This window comes from Eschrichtius robustus, chromosome 3 (genome assembly GCF_028021215.1).
Source record: "Eschrichtius robustus isolate mEscRob2 chromosome 3, mEscRob2.pri, whole genome shotgun sequence".
Classification (NCBI taxonomy): Eukaryota; Metazoa; Chordata; class Mammalia; order Artiodactyla; family Eschrichtiidae; genus Eschrichtius; species Eschrichtius robustus.
The window spans coordinates 40,328,960-40,341,668 of NC_090826.1; the positions used below are offsets into that span (position 1 = coordinate 40,328,960).

Sequence of the window (12,709 nt, forward strand, 5' to 3'; positions counted from 1 at the left end):
AGAGTTTTCAAGTCTCTCCAAACCTCCCTTCCATAAAAACATATGCAGCAATTACACAGCAGAAAACTACAGACAACATTTACAATAAAATAAGATGACAAGATATCTCCACAAACCCTAAGATAAATCAGATGATGGCAAACCACCAACAACTACAAAACCTGTGAGGTATCAGCATCTATCTATGCAGCAGAAGCAGAAGAAAGTAAGGGAGTACCTAAAGGACCTGGGAAGAGATACCCTAAATACCCAACTGGTACTCAGTAGGAAGCAGTAGATCAATCTGAGAAAAGCAGTGGAAATTGGAAGGGTGTTTGCCCATTCCAGTAGCAGGTGAGTTCAAAAGAGTACAGTAAGGTCCAAAGGTGGTAAAGCAGTCTGGTAGCCTGTAAGAACTATAGAAACTGAACACCCAGGGTTCCTGGACAGGATGGGGCACAAGAAACCAGGAAAAACTGTAGAGAACAGAGTGCAAAATAGACAGGATAAAAACGTAGAAAGAGAAAACCCAGAAAAAGAAACAACAGCAGAAGAAAACTAACAAAAGTGGAATGGAACAACGGCAGAAAATTCCAGAAAGCAAGCCACCATACTTTGAACACTACAGAAGGGAGCTTGGTGAAGCTGTAAAAAATTATCCTAAATCATGCTTCCTTCTAAGAATTCACGGGAAAAAATCTAAATTAAGAATGAGCAAAGAAAAGGATCACAGTCAAACACATACCAAGTTCTTGTTTAAAAGATAATAATAGTGAGCAAAGAAAAAAGTTCCTACAGTGAAAGCATCCAAAAGACATGCTTGCAAAATAAATAAAAACTATAATCTACTACTTGAAAATGAAGGAAGTAATATAAGATATTAAGCAACTACATAAATCAAATTTAGAAAAACACAGAAGAAAGATGGTATAACTTAGGAAAGAAGCAGAAATAGAGAAGGAAGTTGTTTCAGAAATGAAGATTAAACTAAAACAAAAGCAAATAATCACAACAGATAGTATCTTAAAAGAAATAAAAGAACAAAAAGTTTTTTTAATCAAAAAGAAACAAAAGGATTTTAAAATACGAGTAAAAATAACAAATACTAAACATGCAAAAAATATCCAACATAGACCCTGATGAAAAACACTAAGGCAAAGAAAGAAAACAAATATTAAACGGTATATATAGTTCATGAAACTTTACAGAAATGAAAAAAGATTACAAACTACAAATGAAGGAGAATGCACTGTACCTAAGAGTACCAAGCCATAAAAAGCAACTTCAGGACATATTCTAGTAAAATCACTAGACTTTAAAAATACATAAAAAAATTTTAGGCCTCTAGGCAAAAACACAAAAATGATTCATAAGTGAAAGAACATTAAACTGTGAGAATATAATGTAAATACCTGAGGGAGAATTGGGGTTAAGTTAAGCAAAAACAAAAAAACTAAAACTATAAAACTAAGCAAAGGAGAGAAAGTAATTATTAGTTCAAGTGAAAACAAAATCCTTGCAGAAAATGTATGATAGTATATATACCACATGGTTCAGCTATAATACTTTTTACATGATCTTAACAATATAATCTAAAATTATGATATAACTGTATTAAGAGAAGAGAAAGACAGAAAATGGGCATGTATATATATATTTTGAGAGCAAAGAGAGAACATATGAAAAGTATTTAAATCCTCATTTTCCATAAGGGAAAGTAGAAATAATGTCCAATATTTAAAAATCAAACGTTTCAAATGCAGTATAAGCATGTTGGAGACACGGAGGTGAATACAAAGTAAAACAATTTTTAAAAAAAGAAAAGCAGTCCTTAGGGGAGTAGGAAATGATGGAGGATAGGGATGTTACAGGACTGCTGTTTGCAATCAGCAATGTAGACTATATGTAACTCTGCTATGAAGAAAAATAAAATAATTCTATAACCAATTAAAAATATAATTTCAATATAAGTAAAAGCCAGACTTAAGGTAAGACATTAATATTTACATATATGCATATATATGTATGTATATACCTTGTCTGAGAGCAAGTCCTACAGAATAATAAAATTAATTGCCTGGTAGTTCTCTGGGTGAAAAGTTCTAACACCATGTGCACAATGTGCTTACCCTTTCCAGTCTGAAGAACTTGCCTTGCTTTGACGCTGCAAATTCAGTACTTGTAAATTGGACAGAAGAAAAAGTTCCACTTTCTTTTCAAATAAATAAATAAATATTAAAAACAAAAACCATTTCATAAAGGAAAGTAAAAGGCTAAAAATAAAGCCAAAGAAGGAAATAGCCCTTTTAGAAGGGATATAAGTGAAACAAAAGTACCCCACACTAGCCAGAATCATTCTGGAAGGGGCCAAACACAAGCAGAATATAGCCAATAAAACGTCCATCAAAATATTACATGGGTGTTTAGTATTGCCAGGTATTATTTCTGTGAACAATTTACAGTGAAGAAAGAAAAATAAACACAGCTGCTAACAAAATATATTTCCAAATATAGTTTTTAATTCCAATAAGTTTGCTAAAGGTATCAGTGGTCTCAGAAGTATCAGTGATCTCAAGAAGAGTATAAAGTTTAAAAACAAAGGGTTTAAATAGAAAACAAATTTAAGATTTGTGTCAATATACTATATACCTTCTGAATCTACCATTGACACAATGAATCACTGCCACACAAAGTGAAGTAATGAAATAAACAATACAGGTAGAATTGTTATTGAAACTCCTCAACTGTAAAGAAGTGGCCTGAAAAATAATTGCTTGGGTTTAATTAGTTTATATTTTATCACAAGAACATAGATTAACTTCTAAAGAGAAAATTATTTCCTAATTTCTATAAACAATTTTCTATTCTTTTATATTTAAAAATATGTATTTTGGCAAAAATACTTCAAAAAGAAAAGACCTTAAACTATTAATGGAAAAGTTTTTAGAGAACTAATGTTCCTGGAAACCAAATAGTAGGTTCATGTAAATTACATCTCCTGGAACATACAGTATAATTAATCCCATTTTACAGTTGTTCCTTCTTATAACTAATGACAATTTCCCTCCTTCTTCTGTAAAAATTGTCATTTTCACATGTACTTTCAACGCAAGTTACGAAGGAAATGTACTACAGTACTCCAGAAATCTTAGTCACATGGAGCAAATCAAAAGCTACCATAAACACCTTGAGAGAGAGTGCCAGAATGCCATTAACACTCTGTACCAGCAAGAGTAATTGCTATAACAATTTCCAGTAAATGCCTATTTACTTGCCCTAACTGCAAGGGCGAACTTCTGGGAATGCATTTGCCATCATGGATTTAAAATATGAATCCTGAGTCCTACAAGCTCTCCTGACCACTGAGGCAGGGACTCTCTCATTCACAGACACTGAAGGATTTATTCTCAGCCTTCAAATCTTCACCTGAAAGCATTTTGAATACCCCAGACACCAGGTAAGCACTAATTCCCAGAAGCTGAAAAGCAGGGGCTATAATGAAACGGCTATTTTTCCCTACAGGCGAGAGAAAACAATAGGGAGAGCTAGTAATCTACTGCAATATAAATAAAGATCGTATCTTCTCTTTATCCAAACGTTGAAGAGAATGAAGCCAGAGCAGCTATCATTATATTACAAATTTTCAAATACAAAATACATTTCCTAATCAAAGGATTATATACTACAGACAGGTATCTCGCAATAGGACAGTTCCAACACTCATGAAAACAGTAATGAGAGGCAGTTATACGATGCATTTATGATATTTTATTTAACTCCTTGAACATCAAATACCTAGTATGTGCCAAGTATTGTCATATGCACACAGCAGCTACAAAAAAAGAAAAGTCAATGCTCTTATGAAATTATCATTCTAATGAGAGAGAAAATAAAAAATAAATAATATATCAGTGCTAGGAAGAAAAACAGGAGGACCGTTCATCCCTATTTGCCCTGAGCAGTACCCTTTTCACAGCTGTTGCCTTGGTGGAAATACTAAAAACACACTCTTTTACTCTCAAAGTATTCTGGTGTAGAAGATATAATAACCTTAAAGATAATGGGATAGAGATTGAGATATTGACCAAAAGGGGGAGCTATTTTTAAATACTTTGGTGAGAAAAGATCTCTCATTATAATGATAAATTTGAGGAGTGACTTGGAGAGAAGTGAGGGAGCAGGCAAATCCATATCTGTAGGAAGAGCTTTTCAGGCAGTGTATTTGTGGCAGTATGTAGCTGACCCCTGAACAATGCAGAGGCTAGGGGTGACCATCCTCCTGCAGTTGAAATCCGCATATAGATTATAGTCGGCCCTCCATATAAATGGTTCCTCCATATCTGCAGTTCCTCCGAATCTGCAGTTCAGCATCCACGGGTTCAACCAACCACAGATCATGTACTGTAGTATTTACTATTGAAAAAAATCCATGTATAAGTGGACCTGCACAGCTCAAACCCACATTGTTCAAGGGTCGAGTGTACTGTGTACATGTGACAGAGTATGTTTGTGTGTGTGTGTGTCTGTAGAAGAAAATCTACAAACCCTCAGTGAGAAAGGATGAAAATCCAGTTTCAATAGAGTAGTCTATAAAGTAGAAAACTTTTCATTCTCTTTCTTGCCTAAAAATGGTTCCCAGGAAATGGCTTTAGTCATAATTAATTTTAGTCTGGTAGATTCCAGGATTAAAACCATTTCCCTAAAGAGAATGCCTTCTCTATGAATGTAAAATAGCCCTATCTGGCTTTTAATGTCATTGGCCCTTAATATCACTTTATATTTATATATTTCCCCAGAAGCTTGGTGATTCTGGGGTGCAGATACGGTATGAATGGAACTTGGCAGTTCCCCAATATTAAGAGTAATAATAATAACACACCACCAATAAAAATAAACAAGGGACATTTTAAGTGTTTACTGTGTGCCAAGGACTGTTGTAAGCATTTTATCTGAGGTTACTCAAGTATCTGACCATTTATCAGACTGCCCAATTAAGGGGGTCCTTGAATCTCCTTGAGCATTTGTACCATCTACCAAATAAAAACTAGATCCTTACCTCTCAACATACACAAAAATTAACTCAAAGTGGACCATTGGCCTAAATGTAAGGGATAAGACTATAAAATTTGTAGAAGAAAAGAGAAAAATTTTGTGACCTTGGGTAAGGCAAAGACTTCGCCAAAAACATGATACATAAAAGAAAAAAACTGATAACCTGGACTTTATAACTTTTGTTCTTCAGAACACACCATTAAAAGAATGAAAAAAACAAGCCACAGACTGGGAGAAAATATTTACTAATCATATATCTGATAAAGAACTTATATTTAGAATATTTTTAAAAACAAAAAAAACTTACAACTCAGTAAGAAGACAAACTACCCAGTTCAAAAATGGGCAAAATATCTGTATAAGCATTTTATAAGAAAAGTTACATGAATAGCTCATCTGCACTTGGAAAGATGCTCAACATTATTAGTCAGTATTAAAATGCAAATTAAAAATACATTGAGATACCACTACACATCTATATATTCCAAAAAGACTAACAATATCAAGCCTTGGGGATGATATGGAAAATCTTCATACGTTGCTGGTGGTAATGTAAAATGGTACAGTAACTTTAGAAAACAGGCTGACAGTTTCTTAAAATGTTAAACATATACTTAGGATACAACCCAGCATTATCCATATACTCATAGCAACATTGCTCATAATAGCCAAAAACTTGAAACAATCCAAATGTTCATCAAATGGTGAATGGAAGGGGAAAAAAAATTCCATACAAGATGAATATTATTCATAAACAAAAAAGAATGAACTACTAATATGTAGAACAACATGGATAAACCTCAAAGACATTATTCCAAGTAAAAGAAGCCAGGCACAAAGGACTAAATGTTATAAGAATCCACTTATATAAAATTTCTAGAAAAGAAAAATATACAAAGATAGAAAATAGATCAGTGGTTGTGGGGACTGGAAGTGGGCATAGAGATTGAGTACAAGTAGGCGTCAGAACTTTTGGGGTGATGGAAACATGCTAAATTGGATTGTGATGACGGCTCATGACTATATACATTTTCTAGAAATCACTTAACTACAGTTACAATGAGTAAATTTTGTGATATGTAAGTTATACCTCACTAAAGCTTTTAAAGTAAGGAAAGGAAAGATGACACTACCTTTCCTATAAGAACAGTATTTCAGGGTCATCACATTGCTGATAAGGAAAATAACTTTTACAGAAAAATTCCAGCTAACACATATAGAAAAAATTAACAGTATTAGAAAAATCACATTTGGTAACCCCTAATGAAAAGACGGGTGTCAAGGAATGCTGAAGCTGTTCGATGAAAGGCTGTAGAGGAGGTTTATCATGGAGGAATCAGGGTGATGCTGTCTGGAGCCGAAAGATAAATCTTAATATCACTAAACTTAAGACAATCAGACACTATATGCCACTTGATATGATGCAATAATAAGTTCAGAGCACCAATTATGAAGGATTCTTGCCAAAAAAATGAAATAAGCCTGAATCGAACCAAACCTTTAGGTCTAATTATCAGTTTACATAAAAGAAGTGATGAATAAGCTAAACAACACTTTAAGGAAGCAGCAGCCAAATCCAAACTGTAGGACATTCTAAAGGACCTGATTTTTCTAACAAATTCACAGCATTAGGAAAACAAAAAGTGAGGGACACTACTACAGAAAAAAATAAACTTAAAAGCTAAACAGCCATATACATATGTGAAACATACCTTGATGGGATCCTGATTTTTAACAAACCAACTGTATAAAGACATTTTGGTGGCAACTGGAGAAACCTACATAATGACTAAGTATTCGATGTTATTAAGGAATTATTATTAATTTTGTTAGGTATGATACCAATATAGTGGTTATATCTTTTTCAAAAAAGCCTTTATCAATTAGAGGTCATGCCAGAATATTTGCAGTGAAATAATGTATGTATAGAATTTGCTTTTAAATATTTCAACATTTTTTTAAGTGGCAGGGTAAACATATAATACAATGGGCAAAATGTCAAAAACTGTTGAAGCTGACAGGTATATGAGACTTCATCATTCCATCTTTTCCACTTTTAGTATAGTTTTAAGTTTTCATATTAATAAGGTTAGGGGATAACAAAAAACTGCAAAGCTGAGGGGAAAATAAAAGTAAAAGAAAAGGGGCCCAAAGCTTACAAGAGAGATCAGGGATAAAGACTGCTGTGGAAGTCATCAGAAGATAGGTAAAACATGAAGCCAAGTCTTTGGAGAATATCATATAAGGAGAGAGTAGAAACTAAGTAAAAAGAGATCAGAGAAGTGAAGCCAGAGGAATTTGAGAAAGATACCAAGAAGTGGAATGTCAGTGATGAAGGAGGAAACCTAAGAGAAAAACTGAATCAGGGAAATCAAGACAAGAAAGATTCCAAATAATAACAACCACCAAGTACTCTTAGGGACCCTAAATTTCAAATAAAATAGGAAAAATTATGTTTTTTAACAAAAGAATTTCAGAATGATAAGGGAAATAATTATCTTCATATTTTCTAAGATACACAATTTCCCAGATACTGAACAAGATGTTCAAGAAAATTAAAAGTCATTACGCACTGGCACCAAGTTGCCACCTCACTAGTCTGCCATAGTGGAAGACAGAATACCAAGTGCAAGAACAGTTATAAAAAATAAATACGATATTGACATTAGCCATAAAGAGTTCTTTAAACTATTAACTCCCTGAAGGTAAAACAATGAGCCAGCCTTATTTCTACCCATATGCCCAGATTCTAGCATGGTTCCAGGCTGCATGTTTCTATATTGCTAGAGTCCCAACGGGGTGCAAAAGGTATGGAAGGGACAGTTGACATTGACGATGCTCAATATTGTTGGCGTTTTGAGCCACAATTATATATTAGACCAATATGGTAATCCCTAATCCCTTTCTGATTACAAGGATAAATAACAGAGCTTTTCATTTCATACTCAGAGCTCGAATAACGTATTCCCAAACGTATACCTTTGCATTGCTGCTCTCACAAAAAATTGGATCTCTTTATAGTTGATCCCTAGTACTTTGAAGAATTTACTGTTAACCACAGCCTTGAATACGTCACTTTCAAATAATTTATTAACATATTGCATATAATACAAAATGCAAAAGCATATATATTTTAAGCTACTATTACTTCAATCTTCTATTATTTACTCTCTTGATTTGCAACACAGTGAGGTTAAAGACACATTTTTGTTTGCAGGGCCAAATCCCACCTAACATGAATCTCAGTTCTTACATCATTAACAGCCCATATCATTTTAATCAATAAATAGTTCAGGTAAGTCTTTTTGTTATTCACAGATCAAACACAGAAAAAGGAAAAATTCCCCACCTCTCTGCAGCACACGTATTTTTTATTATTTCCAGGTATATTCCAAAATTCTAAAAAGTGTAAAAAAATTCTCACCTCAAGATTTTTGAAGTTCTTGTTAGACCCTTTTTGACTTTTATCTAACTCAGGATTAAAGAGCATGATTCTAAAATCTCTTAGAATCAGAAATCAGAAGTTAAAAACTTACATTCAAGCTGTGCAACCACATCTCCAGGGTCTATTGCTTCAGGGAACACCTATAGTGAGAGAAGGCAGAGGGAAGCAGGATATAAAAGAGAATGTAAAAGGAAGACATATATGAAATAGTTTTTGTGTTTTCCTTCTCATTCCCAAAATATTCCTTTCCCAACCAAGAAACTTCTGACATTATTGAGAACTGTCACTTCCTCTCTGCTTCCCATGATCACTATACAAGATTTTACCAACAAACAAAAATTACAGCTGGCTCTGCCTCCCTCTCCAATTTGATCTGCTAGCACTCCTCCCTTTGTTACCATGGTCATACTTGCCTTCTTGGTGTTCCTCCAGCTCATCAAGCTTATTCCCAACAAGACACCTTTATATTTTCTGTTCCTCTGCTTAGAATGTTTTTACCCTAGACCTTTAAATAACAGATACTGTCTCATAATTCAGGCTCAGTTTCAATGTTATTGCCTTCTCTGACCACCCTTTAAAATAAACAATCCCCTTAATCCTTCTGTCCCCTTACCCTCCCTTTATTCTCTTCATGACACTTACTATTTACTTGATTATTGTCTGTTTCACCTATTACAATGAAAGCTCCAAGAGGGGAGCATGTTTGTTTTGTTTACCCAGTGCCTAGAACAGTGCATGAAACAGAGCAGGTACTCAGTAATTATCTGTGGAGAAGAGGAAGGAGAAAAAGGAAGGAAGGAGGGAAGGAGGAAAGAAAGAAAGGAGGGAAGGAAGGAAGGAAAGAGGGAAGTAGACAAGGAGAGAAGGAAAGAAAAAAGTGAGAAATACAATTGGTAATAATTACCCAAAAGCATCAGATTCAGGGGGAAAAAAGAAAGACTTATAGAAAGAAGCACCACATGACAGCCATAAGCAAAATATGACCTAGTCTTACCTATTAATAGCTCCTCCCCTCTCTTTTATGAAAATGATTACTTAGAATTCAAGGTGCTATATTTTACATAAAGATCACTAAGACAATTTTAGAAGTAAACTGATCCATCATGAAAAAGAGGCGACTGATTCAATGTATAATATAATGCATATTTATCTTCAAGCTTCCAGATTTAAGTTGCAAATCTCCTTTTGAATTAAATCAAAGTGCATAGTCAACAATAGTAATACGTGTTATTCAAAATTTGGAAGCACTTCAATTTTTTATTTGTTAACATTTGATTGGATATTTGAACTAACCTTTTCAAACACCATTCTGGCATTGAAGACCAGTGGAAAATTGGCTGGGACACATTGTGTCTTTTTGTATTGGCCAAACACACAGATGCTAAGATAGATGTCCTCCTTGTCTTTCAGCACCACTCCTGGGCAAGTTACCTGAAAGAAATTAGACAGATGAATGTGACTGCTTCATGAATTCCCTGAACTACTGTACTAAAATAACTTACCAAACGTTACATAAAAACACTAGTCTGCTAAGCTAATAAAAACATGCACAAGTTAAAAAAAAAAAAAAGAGAGATTCTAGTGTTTACAGAGTTAAATGAAATGCCTTTATAACTTCCATCCCTCTGAGAAATCTATGATTTTCCACTTGGTTATTTGTGCCACATTGGAAGCTCTATGTACTGGCTCTTGGGACAGACACTAATAGTTTTAAACAGTAAGCCTCAGGCTCCCACTTTATGTAGAATGCTGACATAAACTTATTCAGCATCATTTAATCACAAAGGATTAAGACTCAGCAGAAATAAAGCACTATACTAGAGGACAAAAAAAATACCAAAAAAAGCACGTATCTGACCTGTATCACCCTAAGTCGCAGCCCATACACACCATCATCAAAAGAAATATGACAAACTTTCAAAGCAAGTGAACTGTAAGTTTCTAGCCCAATGAAATATTTTTTAAATATAAAACTGCACTTAACTATTCTCAGGACTGACACAAAGTACAGGCATAAGATGTAGGGTTTCTAAAAAATACATAGCACAGTCTCTCCAGTTCCTGCCATATTTCATTGTCAGTGATCAACCATATCCTTAGTAGGCTATTGAAGATTCTCCAAGATTTGAATCCAACTTATCACATAGCAGTATTACTTGACACCTCCTAAAAATACAATCAAAGTATATTTGTTATCGTTTTCTGAACACACACATTACTTTCTTGCCTCGCATTCTTCCATTATCTGGAGTACTACTCATTTCTACTCCATGCCATCTCCTCCTCATCTACTTCTACCTCCCAAGGCTTACATTAACTGCCATCCCATACACAAAACTTCTCTTGATTCACCAACTATCACTAGTTAATTCAATCTAATTCAAACATTTATTGTGAATTTATTATATTCAAGTAAATAGTTTTAAATTCTCACAACATTTTATAGTTCTCTTAAGGCCCTAATTATTGTCTCTATGCATTTTAATGAAGTGGGTACACCTCACCTCTTTTATTTGATTATAAATTCTCTGAGAACAGAAATTCTAATTTCCTCATCAATGTATCCAAAAACACAGACTTTCCATATTAAGAAGCAGCTTAGAAATTATCTAGTACAGCTTCGAATTTTTTATATAGGGAAACAATAGAGCCCCAGTAAAGTGAAGGTGATTTACTTACTTAGAGTCACGCAATAAATGAGTCAATACAATACATTCAAAGTGCTTAGAACAGTGCCTGACAGTGCATTAAATAAATACTAGTGGGCTTCCCTGGTGGCGCACAGGTTAAGAATCCACCTGCCAATGAAGGGGATACGGGTTCGGGCCCTGGTCCGGGAAGATCCTCCATGCCACAGAGCAACTAAGCCCGTGCACCACAACTACTGAAGCCTGCACGCCTAGAGCCCATGCTCTGCAACAAGAGAAACCACTGCAATGAGAAGCCCGTGCACCGCAAAGAGGAGTAACCCCCACTCGCCACAACTAGAGAAAGCCCACGCACAGCAACAAAGACCCAACGTAGCCAAAAATAAATAAATAAATAAATAAAAAGGTATAAAAAAAATAAAATAAAAAAATAAATACTAGCTATAGTTATTATCAGAATGAAAACCACTATCATCTACCATCTTAATATAGACTATTGCACTGAATAAATGACTAAGACTTCATGTCCCTCTGTATACAGCAGTTAAGGTTATTTTCTATGCTAGCTATTTTGACTCCATCTACCCCTTATTCTATTTTCTACTTTTGTCCTAATAATTCACTATTGATTATTAAAATCAAGGCCCTCAGAAATCTCATTCTGTCCATCAGCTTCATTTTCTACTCTGCCTCATTTAAACCAAACCTGTTAGAGTCCCTCTAAGTCTGTGTTATGTCTACAGATGTGGCTGGTCCAAATTGAGCTGGACAGTTAGTGTAAAATACAAGATTTTGAAGATTTTTGAAGACTTGTTCAAAAATATTTTAAAGAATTTTTACAAAAAAAGTGTAAAAATCTCATTAACAACTTTTACATTAATTACATGTTGAAAGGACAGTACTTATACTGACTTAAATAAAATTCCTGTTAAAATTAATTTTATCACTTCTTTTAATTATTTAATGTAGCTAGGGGAAATTTTTAAATTATATCCTTGGCTCAAATTATACTTCTATCGGACAGCACAGCTCTAACTGTCCTCACTGGAAAATACTGAGTCTCTTTCCAATTTGTAGTATATTTAAGAAGACATGACATTTTTCCTTATCCACAGTTCTATAAATTCTGCCATTCCTTAAAGGAATACCATGGAAAGTTCCAAAAAGAAGGCATTAAAAGAAGGGTTAAAGAAAATTTGACGGAACAAATATAAAATAAATAGCAAACTGGTTGGCTTAAGCCAATCATATGGATAATTACATGAATGTAAATGTCTTAAGTAATGTAACTAGAAGGCAGAAATTATTAGACTGGATAAAAAAGCAAAACACAATATGCTAGTCTGCAAAAATACAATTTTAAAGATTAAGGCATACATAGAAAAAGTATTTTCATAATAGCAAATATCTCCAAAATCAGCCCCTCCACAGAGAAGCTGAATAGACATTTTTCCAAAGAAGATATATAGATGGCCAACAGGCACATGAAAAGATGTTCAACATCACTAATTGTCAGAGAAATGCAAATCAAGACGACAATGAGATACCACCTCACACTCCACAGAATGGTTATTACCAAAAAGAC

At 34.1% G+C, this 12,709-nt stretch overlaps 1 protein-coding gene across 3 annotated transcripts in view; it reads right to left on the bottom strand.

Annotated features, from left to right (window-relative positions):
- Positions 1–12,709, bottom strand: part of SPATA6 (spermatogenesis associated 6) — a 149,571-nt gene that overhangs the window by 114,315 nt on the left and 22,547 nt on the right. For all 3 annotated transcript variants that reach the window (XM_068539846.1, XM_068539845.1, XM_068539847.1), the window contains 2 exons: positions 9,770–9,907; positions 8,568–8,616 (listed from right to left, as the gene is read on the bottom strand). In XM_068539846.1, coding sequence (XP_068395947.1) covers positions 8,568–8,616; positions 9,770–9,907 — 187 coding nt within the window. The remainder of the gene's footprint in view (positions 1–8,567; positions 8,617–9,769; positions 9,908–12,709) is intronic.